The 13,017-nt window shown below is 40.7% G+C and overlaps 1 protein-coding gene across 10 annotated transcripts in view; it reads right to left on the bottom strand.

The window, feature by feature from the left end:
• The window catches only part of NTNG1 (netrin G1), a 146,771-nt gene that overhangs the window by 77,694 nt on the left and 56,060 nt on the right, over positions 1-13,017 (bottom strand). For all 10 annotated transcript variants that reach the window (XM_077182128.1, XM_077182125.1, XM_077182124.1 and 7 more), the window contains exon 3: positions 6,558-7,198. In XM_077182128.1, coding sequence (XP_077038243.1) covers positions 6,558-7,198 — 641 coding nt within the window. The remainder of the gene's footprint in view (positions 1-6,557; positions 7,199-13,017) is intronic.

The raw sequence follows: 13,017 nt of genomic DNA on the forward strand, positions 1-13,017 counted from the left end.
CCTGTTCTCCTGCAAAGGGCTGCAGCCAGCATTCTGCTTTCCTGAATGCGTCAGCAGCCAGACTTTCTCTTGGGAATTCGACCTGCAGTGTAACTCCTCGGCTCCTTTTCCCTGACACTATTGCTGCCTGCTAAAATTGCAGCATTGCCATTTGTTTCTGGAGCTCTTTCCTCCTTACTTTTCCATGAACTAGATGATAATCTGTAGGAAAGTGTTGAAAACTTCCGCTGTAGCTCAGCCCAGTTAACGATACACTTCACTTGTGTTTTACTGAGGATTTTTCACCACAGCCTGCTGTGATCAAAGAGGGACTGTGATGATTCCCTTTGAGCACAGGTCACTCCTACTGCTGAGGCACAAAAATCCCTGAGGTGGACTCCAGAGGGAATGGCAGGAAGGGTCTTGCAGACCCCACATAATGATACCATTAGACCTTGACCTTTACTAATTCACTTTCTATTTCTGAATAGGTGTGACTGTATCACTGGACTTGACAGAACCGGCTGCTTTACATCAGCTCTATCATACGGGCATGAGACAGGATGAACAGACTGAGATGTGTGAGTTTTTTCTCATTTTTTTAAACAGAAGCTGGGATAGCCTTCTGACTTCTGTCCTCCCTCCCTCCCTCATTTTCCCCCCTTTTGTTCGTTCTGTCCTCCCTTCCTCTTCATCATCTGTTTTCCCTCATTCCTCCTACATGCATTTGGAACTCAGTGAGTTAATAAGAGTAACTTCATTCAAATTACTCCTGACTTACAGGATGGCATCTGAAACAAGTATCAAGACTGGTCACTTGTTTCAATACTTAGCTTCTAACATACAGGGAGTGATACAGAGCATATTATGGCACCATTCTAAAGGGAAATGGGAGGAAAGGCAGTGGGGTAACTCTCTTAATTTCAGATATTTCCCTAGATCACAGCTGAATGATGGGTTATTTATTACAGCTACAAAAAACCCCCCACCAAAATAAGAGAGAGAGAAGGACCACCTATGTCAAGAGAAAGTACATGGATATTTTGGATTCAGTTACTACTTTCTGAGGCACTTCACACACTGAGAAGTGTTGAGGAAGAATCAGCTCCTAAGCAGATACAGTCAGGTACTGACATGAACAAAACTAATGGCAGGCAATATCACACACTGGTACCATGGAAAGGATCAGAATGCAAACTTAACCCACGCCTAAAAAATGGTAGCTCCTATTACTTGTTAAATAGTTGGAAATTTTCAAACTTTTAATGTGATAATATGTTGTACCACTCCAGCTTTAACTTCAACCAGAAGGACATCCCTGTGCCAGGAATCATTTGTATATGTGATACAGGAGATCCTTAAGCTTATTTCAGTGTTTGCATTAAATTGCACTCTTTTCAAATGAAAAGCTTAAAGGAAAGAAAGTTTCTGCAAGCTATTGGAATCACTGAATTTATTCAGAAGGCTCTTTGGATTGATTCTCAGCATACAAAGCAATACAGAAAGAAAAATCCTCATTTCTTTCATCAGGATTTTTATCTCTACTCCTTTAATATTCAGTGGCAAAATGAATTATACTACAAAAGGTTTGGTGCCTCTCCTCAATAACCCTGATCCTGCATGATACTGAGCTTCATTGAAAGACAGCTGGGGGAATACTTGATGTCTTGCAAAAAAGAAAAGATGACCAGATGCTAATGAGCTAAGGTGGTGAGTGAAACCTGGGGATTTAAACCCACTGATTAATTTGAAAAGCATATAGCAGAATGAGGGTCCTAGACAGCATTCAGACTCCACTGCTCTGCTCCCCTTCCAGCCACTGTGACTGAGGCCACGCTGAGCTGATGGACAGGACTTGTGCCATCAGGATCCAGGGTAGAAATCAGTATTATCCAAACACAGGCACCAGTAAAACCCCCCCAGGACACCTGTACTGAGTAAACCCCTGGAGACTGTTCATGTGTGAATAAACACCATGACCATTTATTTCAGCTCCTGATGACCCTAGATTTGCTTACAGAAAATGAAGGACCATTTTCCTTAGTGACATACTACAGTAGATATATTAAAAAAGCAAAAATTGCACTTGGGACTTACAGATCAATTGACATGCTCTTAAATACATGCTTCTTTCTCTTTCCTGTTCTCTAATGAGTTTATAATTTAATCAGAGAAACTGCTAGATTCCCTCCAAATACTAGTGAAAATCTCAAAGGAGAAAAGCTGCTTATGCAAGTGTTCCTGTAAAACAAAGAGTATTCAAGTATGGTAAATAACTACTAGAGTCAAGAATGGTATCCAGTTGTATCCTTAAAAGCTTGAAACCTACGTATCTTAATATCGATGGTCTGGTTTAAAACATTTTCTATTCTAAATAAAACTACAGCATTTCTATAGATTGTAACTTCCCTCGGGCAAAGCTCTGCTTTTGGGTAAATTACAGAGGGACATTATCATATAGTGTTGCCAAGTGTATGACAGAGTAACATAGACATTTACTCCAATTAATCCATCTACAGACTGCACCTGCAGAATAAGCCAGAGGATGGCACCCAGTAGAGCCCAGGCTGCCTGGTGGAACCGTGTGCCTGAAGCTGCAGGGTGAGCTCCCACTCAGGGCAAGGGCCCTCACCCACCCAAATCCATCACAGCCTCAGGAGCAGTTCAGCCTCACAGCCAGCAGGAGCAGCGGGCTGACCAAGGAGACAAAAAAGCCCCAACCCCCTCAGTAGCAAATATATTTTCCTTCAGATTAATTTATTCAGATGCTGAGATGGATTTGAATTTCAAATAGATAAAGTGAGAGCAAGGAAGTGCTAAAACTGAGGTTACTTTTCATTTGTGTATTGTGAGTTAGAGGTTTCTATTGCAGCTGGGACTACAACCGCAGCTGAGACGCGGTCAGAAAACCCTGGGGCTTAAATAGAGAAGCTTCAAGGCGAGAAGAGTATAAAAATAAATTCCAGAGGGCTTAATAGCATTGTGCAGAGACTGGATATTCTGGTGTCACAAAGAAACTGGTGGCTCTTAGATCAAAACCTAATCATTCAAAAGCAATAAGAGCCTTTGTTTTACCCAGCCAGTCATTCTGTTACCCACTGGGACCACGGATTTTACAAGCATCCTGAATTACAGTTAATTTACAGTGTATAAATGTACATGTCACTGACAATATAGAAGTTAGAGCAGAACTACTTTAAAATTAACATGGTTAAACCTTCAGCAGTCTGATCCAAAATCTGCTAGGAACCTTGAGCTTGACTTCAAAGGAATTATTATCAGCATTTTAGTGAACTTGAACAAAAATAGGTTTAAAACTGGGAGCTGTACCTCACTGCTTACTGCCAGGACTGTCCTTCACACGGAATTGAACACAGGTAGAGCCTGCAGACGGGTCAGGCCACCTCTGCAGGCAGCACAGTGAAAGAAACCTTCCTGAGGCTGTGGCACAGGGCACCCTCTGATCCTCTGCAGCAAGGCCAGATGAGGGAAAAATGTCTGCTCTTTCCTAGCTTCCCATCCCAGAAGACTTTATTTATGCATTAGTTGACCTTTCTAGCTGTTAGGACCATCTTGCTTCAGCAGTTAATTAACACAAGTGCCATAATTTAATACAGTTAATGCTACTTTATGCCCTTTAATGTACCTTCCATTAGTGATATTATTGTAGTATTACCCTGTAAATTAAAATAAGATCAAGAATAAGAGAGGCTCTCTTTAATTAAGGTACTGGCACACTGCATCGTCCATTATTCACTAGAAAAAATCACCCTGATTTAGTGAAGCAGACCATCAGTAAGTCAGAATTAGTTCATGTGGATTATTAGGTTTCTTGAATAATGGGAGCACAATGGGGTTGCTGAAATTGCTAACAGCCACGTTTCCTTTTTTTCATCACCTTAATAAATACACAATGGAAGTGGTAAATTGAAGAAGAATAAACAGGTGGTAATAGAGAAGGAAAGGCATTCATTGAGAGTACACAGGTTTTCATCTCTAATGCAACATACATCAGGCTTATTTCACACCAAAATGCAAGCAATGACAAAACAAACCTATATTAAGTGGGCAAATCTCCTGCCTATAATTCATTGTGAAGTATTAACCACCACATAGTCCTGTATATTAACACAGTGGCTTTAAGATAGATGCTTTTCACTGTCATTGATGCTTAAAACACAGTGTGAAACAAATTACATTTTATGCTGCCTTTAGAAATATGCTATTATGAGCTTTGGTGATTTTAACTGTATTTGACCTACAGGTTATGTTTTTCAGAAAAAGGAATAGCTTTAAAGTGGCTGCCAGCATCTTTCATCCACTATATGTCAAGCTCCTTGGTAACCTCCTGTCTTCATGGAATAATCTAGTCTAGTTTAACCAAATTTATATAAATAGCTGGGTCTCAAAGCCCAGCATATGAATCTTGGTAGCAAAACAAAATAATTTTGTAACAATTTCCAGTATACATCCTCAATTAAGGAGCAAGAGCTGGAAAACTCAGCTGAACGGGAAACTGTGGCACAACTACCCTGGTAACCTTTGCTTCCCTCCTCTGGTTCCCATGCTCAGGCCATGCCAGGGCACATGCTGGGAATGTTGATTGGGAGACTCTGGTAGGGAGAGGCCATAAAGTTTCTGGAAGAGACAAAAAATACCTAAAACTAGGTAACAGTGGGCTCATTGCAAGTTACAACAGGTGCAACTGAATAACCAGGGGCTGTGTAGTGTAGCCCCACAGCTGCTCAGCAGAAGCAGGCCCTAAAGACTTTTAACAAGCAAGGCTCACTAGTTATTGAAGGAAATGGCACCAAATCCCAAAAGAGCTGTTCTTCTCATTAGCAGAAAAGTGATAAGAATTCACATGAATCTAATCTACTGAGGTACTATTACACATCAGATACTTCTTTTAAAGTACATGTCCAATTACTGCAGCATTTAGACAACAAGCATCAGCATCAGATAAGTTCTCTGTACAGTCATGCTTCATTTCTACAGATAATTTTTCACAAGATTGGTGAGCCCCAGATGTGCTCAGAAGGTTTCTGTTTCTAATTTGCATGCAATGCACTCTTTTTTAATCCTTCAGATGCTTTCTTTGATAAAGTAATGATAATCTAATTGAAGTCAGACTAAGCTCCAAATGGGTTTTCAGACAGGGAACAGGCTTTCCTTAAAGCCTAAGGACCTACAAATCCTGAGCTTTGATATGATGCCTCAGTAGAGCTAACCTATGTGGAGGGAGCCCAGAGGAGAAAATATACACATTAAATAGGTGTTATTTTCCTATACTGAGGCTAATTTTACCAAACTATTTCAAACAGAGTATCTTAAGCTGTTCAAGATCCACTTAGCCCTCCCAAGAGACTTCTGAAAAATAATTTACAAGGTAACTAATGGGCATTGCAAGAAGAATTCTTAAAACAGCAACATTTATTTTAGGTTTTCAAATGTTAGACTAGTCATTTTGTACATGTGGATATATAGTTGATGTGGACACAGAAGACTGTAACTGCATGTTAAATCTCCAGTCCTAAGAAATGTATTTTGATGATCTTGATTTTCACTACAGGAATAATAAAAATACAGTCAGCACTGTTTTATATAATCACTATTATTTCACTCAGTTCTGAGTCTGCAAAGAAAGTCCCTGACCTTCCAAGACAGATTAGCTTTTCTGTTTGTTTTTATACTTAGATTCTCTTGAAGAAAAAAAAAATTTAAAAAGCAAGTCTTAAACCCTCTACAGGAGAAACAGAGAAGGAACAAAAGGTATATGAGACTGGCAAGTGAATTGCTAATAGAGGTGATCCCACTTATTTCCTCTGAACAACTTGGCATCCAAGACCCATACAAAGGGATCATTCTCCTGCTTGAGGGCATCAGTCAATTGCTAGCTTGAGCTGGGAACAAAATTTCTGATAGGAATGTCACTGCAATTATTATTTTTGGGACTACAGCACTTGATACCAGCCACCACTTGCCCTAGAGGTAACCATTTGTCTTGAACCCAGCTGAATAATCATCTTTGTTATATTCAAATCAGTCTATCTAAAACACTGTTGGGTTTTTTTCCATTTTAATTCAGCTTCTCTGCATTTCAGAGCTAATTAAAGTAGAAGGAATGGGCTCTAATCTCCGCTGCTTTCCTTGTTCACAGCCAGACCTAGTGGGAGGGTTTGGGCAAGGGTTGCTGTATCAATCACAGCTCACATTAGAGACCTGGAAAAGTCAAATGATAAAACAGAATCTCTGTTTTTAGTTAACTGCCATTGGAACAGACTCCACCTACATAAGAGAAGAAAGAGTTCGACTGCTAGGGTGAATTCCTGAGCCAACACGGGAACCGTCCTGCCTGTGAGACCCAGGGCTCAAGATCCAAGGCGAGTGCCAGCAAACACCCAGACCTTGTGCCACTGAGTCAGAAACTTCTGGTATGACAGCAATGGCCTTCAGTTGAGCCAGATTTCCAATGAACACTGACAGAAAATATCATCTTATTTGGGGAAATAAATAGCTTTGAATACCTTCTCAAATCAAACACATATGCCTGTTTCTAAAGTTATATATTCTCTTACCTTCCGTATACCCTTATGTCTGAAATTGCATAAAAGTAGCGTGCCAGGTGTTGCTCATCAACATATATTTCACCAGTTGCTGGCCTAAGCAGTCTTATCCTCAGATCTGTGATGGTAAAGAAATCTCTTAACTTCTTGGTGGTGTCAAGCTGGCCATAAAGAGAAGCCATGTTATGAAGCCGAGGTCCAGCAAAAAAAGCAAATCTATCTTTGATTTCAAAGTGGATTATTTTACTATTTGTCATGTACCCAGTAGAGTATTCCTCTGTGCAAATGATTTCTAGGACTGTGTGCTGTGATAAATCCCTCACTGATTTTGGATCCATGTGAAAAGCATCTAAGCAGTCTGTGGCATAGTACTGGTAGGGCTGCCACGTTCGTCCATAGTCGAGTGACTTCTCCAGGATCATTTGGTCAGGACGGCCAGATTCAAAGGTGATAACTATGTTATCTGTAAGCTCAATGGTTTTGTTCCAGGAGAGGGTAATATTAACATGAAGAGGCTTTGGATAGTCCTTCCAAGTTGTGGACTGCCAAAATGTGGAGGGATGTCTTCCTTCCAGATCGAACATCAGTTCTGGAGGATGAGCCAATTCTTGGGTACTTGCATCACATTCATTATTGCACATGTAGGGATTCCCCTGGAAAAGAGCAAAGCAGTGTTACAAGGGGCACCACAGAGGTGAGTGTGACACACAAGATGTTTCTTGACTGAGGACTGCTTTTCGCCAGGAGGGAAGCCAAGAAAGAAAAAACAAATGCCTGCAAGTAATAACTTTAGCTTAATGAGATTAATCCTGGCTGTTTTACCTGTTGAAGTACAAACACAAAATAGACAGCACCCATGTGTCTGTACTATAGACATTTTTCTTAATATATGTTAAAGAAAGAAACAAGGTTATTTACCCTGAACAACTTGGACCAGAGACTGAGTCACAAAAGACTAAGAATGGTATGCAAGTCTCTAATAGCTCAGTAACTCCAACTCTTCTTAGAAAGATTCAGCAGCCAAAGAGGATATCTTTTTGAAACAAGCATGTTCCCCAGAGCTCTGCCCAAAAAGTACTAATTTTTAGGGCAAGTGTATTTTGTTAGCAGTGCAGCCTGTGTGTATTCAGTATGAGCCAGTATTCAGTACACTTTCAAGTTTCCTTTCACCCAGGTGGGAAATTTATCATGCTTAACCAGCTCAACGCTGCCCTGCCTTAAAACATTTACACTTGCAACCAAAAGCCATTAGAAAAACAGTGCTCTGTCAGCTCTGGGACTTGATTCAGGTATCTGCCATCTTATTACGGGGTACCAAAGTACTTCAGAAAAGACGTTTCATGAGGCACCAGGTTCAATTTATCAGGACAAGATAATCCAGCACTTGATTAGGTGGGAGATGTCAGTGGCTCCAGCTGGAACACTGCCAAGGTGGCAGGAACTCTGAACTGAGGGTTGAGTTAAAAACAGCAACAAAAAAAGCTCGCCAATAGTGTACAGATTTTACTGCTGCTTGTCCTCTGGAGCAAGGTGAAAGTGAATTATTCCCTTTCTGGCCTTTTGATGCATTAACTTTCACACTACAATCTTCTGCTTCTTCACAAAGGCTATTTTGTCTGCAGATTGGGGATATCTTGCAGCAGTTGCCAAGATATCAGACCCTGTAGGCTGCACTGAATCACGTATATCTAATTTCAGCTTTCAACAGTACGTTAGTATTTTGCTACTTGTTCATTCTGTGTTTGTTCCAGAAAGCAAATGCTGCTCTCTCTATCCTTCCCTCCACCTGACACTCAGATTGTGGAAGAAGCCTCTATTCACTGACAGTCAGCACTGCTGGGGGAAAACATGCACATGCCTATACCTGGCAGAGCTCAGTGAGGTCATTAATGTAGGTGTTATTGTCATTATTCAGACTTCCCTGCACCTGCCCTGAAAAGAGAACAAACCCTGGCATGATGATCAACCTTTTCTTTTCTTATAATTGCAGTTATACTTCTCTCCATTTCAAAGAGCAATGAAGTGACTCAGTGCTATCCAGTGTGGAAAACAGGTTTCAAACATGAGTTTTCACCTTGGCCACTGCTCTGCTCCTTGATACACTCCCACAAAACACAAGCAAAAGAAGTTCTGCACTCACTTTGACCTCCCCACTGGCAACTTCCTCTTACCTGGGTTGGAAAATGCTGCTTTCTTTCCCTGTCTTTCTTGTTAATACAGCTGAGTGCTAAAACTGACAACGATTCACTGGGACTGGAAGTTAGGGAAAAAAACTACATGACAACAAAAAGGGTTATTTGAAAACCAGCTGTAACTGGAAATACTCTGCAAAATTTTGTCTATAATCTGTTACAGCTCTGATTTCAAGCTCATGGTTGCTATTTCTATGCCTTCCTTTTGAATAAAACAGTGAAAATTAAAAGTAAGCTTCAAGCAGGAGAGAGAAAACACAGAATTTTTAAATATTTAAGCTCCATTTAATATACCAGATACAAATGGTAAGAATCTGCTAACTTACACAAGCCTATTTTCCTCAGGGAAAATATATATATTGTGAAATCTGTCAAATTCCAGATCCTTTGGCTATATGTAAATATCAGTTTATCAGAAGATGCTCAGATTGCATAAGTCACCCCTGTCTGAGGTTGCCCAGAAAAATCTGGTCACTTAAATCTGTGTACTTCTAATCTATATGCTTTATGCTTCTGCTTTGGCAAAAGCAACTGCACTGGGCAGTCACGGGTATCAAAACCCAACAAATAAATGCTCCTGTGCAGCCAGACAGGTGCATTAAGCACTGCTGAGGGATGGCTTTAGTTTCCTGCTCCACAAGCAACTGCTGAGTCTGTTGTGACTCTTTGTGCTAAAAACTAAAGCCACTCTGATCCCTTAGTCCCTGGATGCTGGAGGAAACATGTTTCATGACTTCCAGCAGCTAACCCAGGTTGTATGGGATGTAGTGTTTCTTTCTCTCTATTGGTTGATTTATTTTACTCCCTTTGCCTTTTATCTTTTATGTTTTAGCAAAAGCTGAGGTGCCAACACAATCAGAGAATAACTGGGAAGGGGGGTTCTAAAAACACCCAACAAGCTAATGTGAATACAGTATGACAGTGAGAGCTGGCAGCCCTAGCTTGCAACTGAAATGCAGTCTACAACTCTGTGCACAGAGCTTTTTAGGGAAAGATGAGATTATTCGAATTAATGGCAGAGCATTGTGAGAAATAGGTCAAAATCACATTGCTGTCCTGTCCTGCACCTGAAACTCTTCCCGGTGGTAACAGCAGTGTCACAACCTGCCACTGAAACACTGGGGTAAGGACATCACTGCAAATGAGAATCCTAATGAAAGCTTCAGGTATATCCTCACCAATGAACTTACTTATTCTTTTGATTTTATGGCACAGAATTCTCTTTTAAGAGGTGAATGATTGGATGACACCAAAATAACCTGTGTGGAGTTCAAGTGCTTGAAAAAGAAAATTAGGAGAAAAAAAATCTAAGCTGATTATAAGCCAAAAAAATAAGTATCCTGAATTCTAACAGAAGAAGAGAAATTATGAGTTTATGTAAATTCCCCTCTGTCTACTGACATGGCAATTGCCGATGTAATTTTGAAATATTTAATATAATTATTGCTTCAGAGGCTTGGAATCAGGTTCCCATTTTCTCTGCTTGCAACTTGGCTTTCAACTGCTTCTAATTAATCTTAAATGTAATTTGCATGGTAAGTCATACTTACATTACCAAAACAGTCTAAAAGGGTCTTACTTTACACAAATGTCCCTCAGTACATGTTATAATGAAAACAATTAATGTAACTGGGATTAGTTACATATTTTAATGCCTTGATCTCTAAGATAATCCTCTTTAAGACTTTTGCCTCAGTAAAATGAATACAACAAAGACAAACTTTGTCCAATTTGTGAAAACCAAGCTCAGTCTGTGTTGGGGCCATCTGAAGGACCAGACCATTAGCATCTCTAAGTAATTTTGTGCCTAGCAGGCAGCTGTAAATAGATCTTCATTTAAGCCTTCCAAGAAGCAGCTCTTCAGTAGGACAAGGTGGAAAATATTTGTAACTTTTCAAAATGATATTTGAGCCATTAGGAGTGTTCTAAATAATTAAATACTGATAAATACTTCTAAACACTTTAGTGCCAATTAGCATAAAAGGTAGCTGAGTCTTTCCCAACACCACAACCATGGCACCCTAAAACAACCAACTATTTTCCTGTACAGAATGGGAGATTGATATTAGATGGCTCTTTGCAGGCAGGCAAATTAAGCTGCTATTAATTTTGGTTTTGGCTGCTCATGGAATTGAAAATATTACTGAAACTACTGCCATGGTCTAAGTGTTGGCTTTAGGAGGAGGTACCTGATTTGCAGGCACAGTGAGGACATGTGGCCATATCACATGACTTGATGACATTCAGCCCAGGCTGGAAAAAGCAGAGTTACCTGAGAAGCTCCTGCGTAGGCTGACTAGGCCCAGTAGGTTTTGCCTCAACCAGCTGGATTTAGTTTGTTTTAGGACACAGCAGTGTCTCTTTGTGCCAGGCAGCTTGAACTTTTGTACTGGTGTAGGAGGTGCTCTGCAAGTGTCCCTGGCTTTTTCCTTGCAAACAGCCTGAGCCCTAGTCTGCATTTGCTGCCTAGGGTTAGGGGTACACTAGGGTTAGGGTTTTGAAAACCACAACGCCCAGAGCTCCAGGCACACTGCAGCTGCAACAGGCATCCCAAGGGAAACACAAAACTGCCACAACATGCCTTCCTCCACCTGGCCTTGCTCCCCCTGGGCAGCAATGTGTCCTACCAAAAGCCTCTCCAGGAACAGCACAGTCACCCTAGGGTGAGGATTTAGGTCAAAACCAGATGTCCAGCAGCAGTGTGACCTCTGAATGTCAGCAGAGGAGCAGCAGCAGTGCTGCAGCTGCTGTTCAAGGGTTGCAGTTCGAGTGCTGCTGTTCAGGTGAAGCCTCTGGTCTCTCACCTGTGCAGCTCCTCAGTGGCACCCACTCAGGCTCAGGGTTCAGCTGAAGATGTTGCTCCTTTCAATGTGTTCCCTGTCCACATTAAGACCTCATGGACTTTCTCACTCAGGAACAAAGACAGAGGGGCTTAAATCTTCTGTAGCGTGAAGACTGGAAGCTGTATCACAGATTTCATGCTGTAATAGACACCTGGCTAAATCCCTGCAGAGGATTATAACTTGCATTTTCAAACTGGTGAAGGCTGCTGAGGTCAAGCTGGCCAAGACTTTAAAAAGAACCAAAGTAAATTTTCAAGGAGTGAGTCACTCCAACTGATTTTTATACCACTGCCACAAGGTAATTAGATCAGATGCACGAGACAAGAAATAAATACAGCCTCACTTATTTCTGGAGTGTGGCTGTGTGGTAAATTACCACATTCAAGTCACACTTTTAGGAATAATAGAGTATTTCTGTTTTCCTTTTCAAAAGATCATTACAATTAATTCACTTGGTGCATGCTGTACATTGTAGGTGATTAATTAGACAGTAATAGCTAACAGCAGCAATTGCCCTAATGCTTACATTTTGCGTGTGGTTTCTAACCAGGAATTACTTGTTTACCATGACAGAGCCAGATTATGAAACCATTAATTGTGAGATACTACTACATCTAATAAGGTGTTGTTCTGCTAAAGGCAAACAGTCAGTGAGGTGGAGGACTGGCAAGGTCCAGGATCTGGTGCATGATAATTGATGTTATCAAAGCCACTACATCCATTAGCTGGTTTGAGAGCATCTCGGTCAATGTCTGCAGAATTATTGCTGTGATGATGACAGGAATGGCTGTAGACAAGAACATTTTACCATCAACAGCCTTTCATCACTGCAGTGACAGCATTTTAAGTTAAAGTGATTTAAGTTAAGAAAGAAAAAGTGCTAAAATCTGAGTGGAAGATTTGATGCTCTTTCAAGAGCTCCCAAGCGAGGGCATCTGGATGCCCAGACTAGCACTTTGAACTCTGAGCTGCAGGCTGAACAATGTACATTCTTCAAAATGAGCAAAAAAGAGAATAAAAGCATGTTTAAATCAATACCTTCTGGGGAGACTTAAAAAGATTAAACCAGGGAGGATGTGACTGGCCAAAAATAGACAATAATGCTTAACAACTTCATGCACTTTTAAGCTTGAAAGTACATTGTAGATTATGGTCCTGATGGTGAAACAAACTCGGTGTAAGAAGGCCCTTGTAACTCAGATTTAGAAAAGATATTTAAGCCTCTGAAAATCTGGCACTTTTGCTGTGTGGCACAAAAACCTAGCTAATTATTCTTCATGACAACACCTCCACGAGGTATGGAATCCTACACCAAATTTACATATAGATGCAGAATTAGAGAGAAATGCTTTTGCATGATGAACTCAGTAATCCCTGATTATATTGTACTGTTGCTTGCAAAGCCTTTTGGTAGATCATGTGAAGGTATTGCTGGCA

Source organism: Agelaius phoeniceus, chromosome 8 (assembly GCF_051311805.1).
Source record: "Agelaius phoeniceus isolate bAgePho1 chromosome 8, bAgePho1.hap1, whole genome shotgun sequence".
Taxonomy (NCBI): Eukaryota; Metazoa; Chordata; class Aves; order Passeriformes; family Icteridae; genus Agelaius; species Agelaius phoeniceus.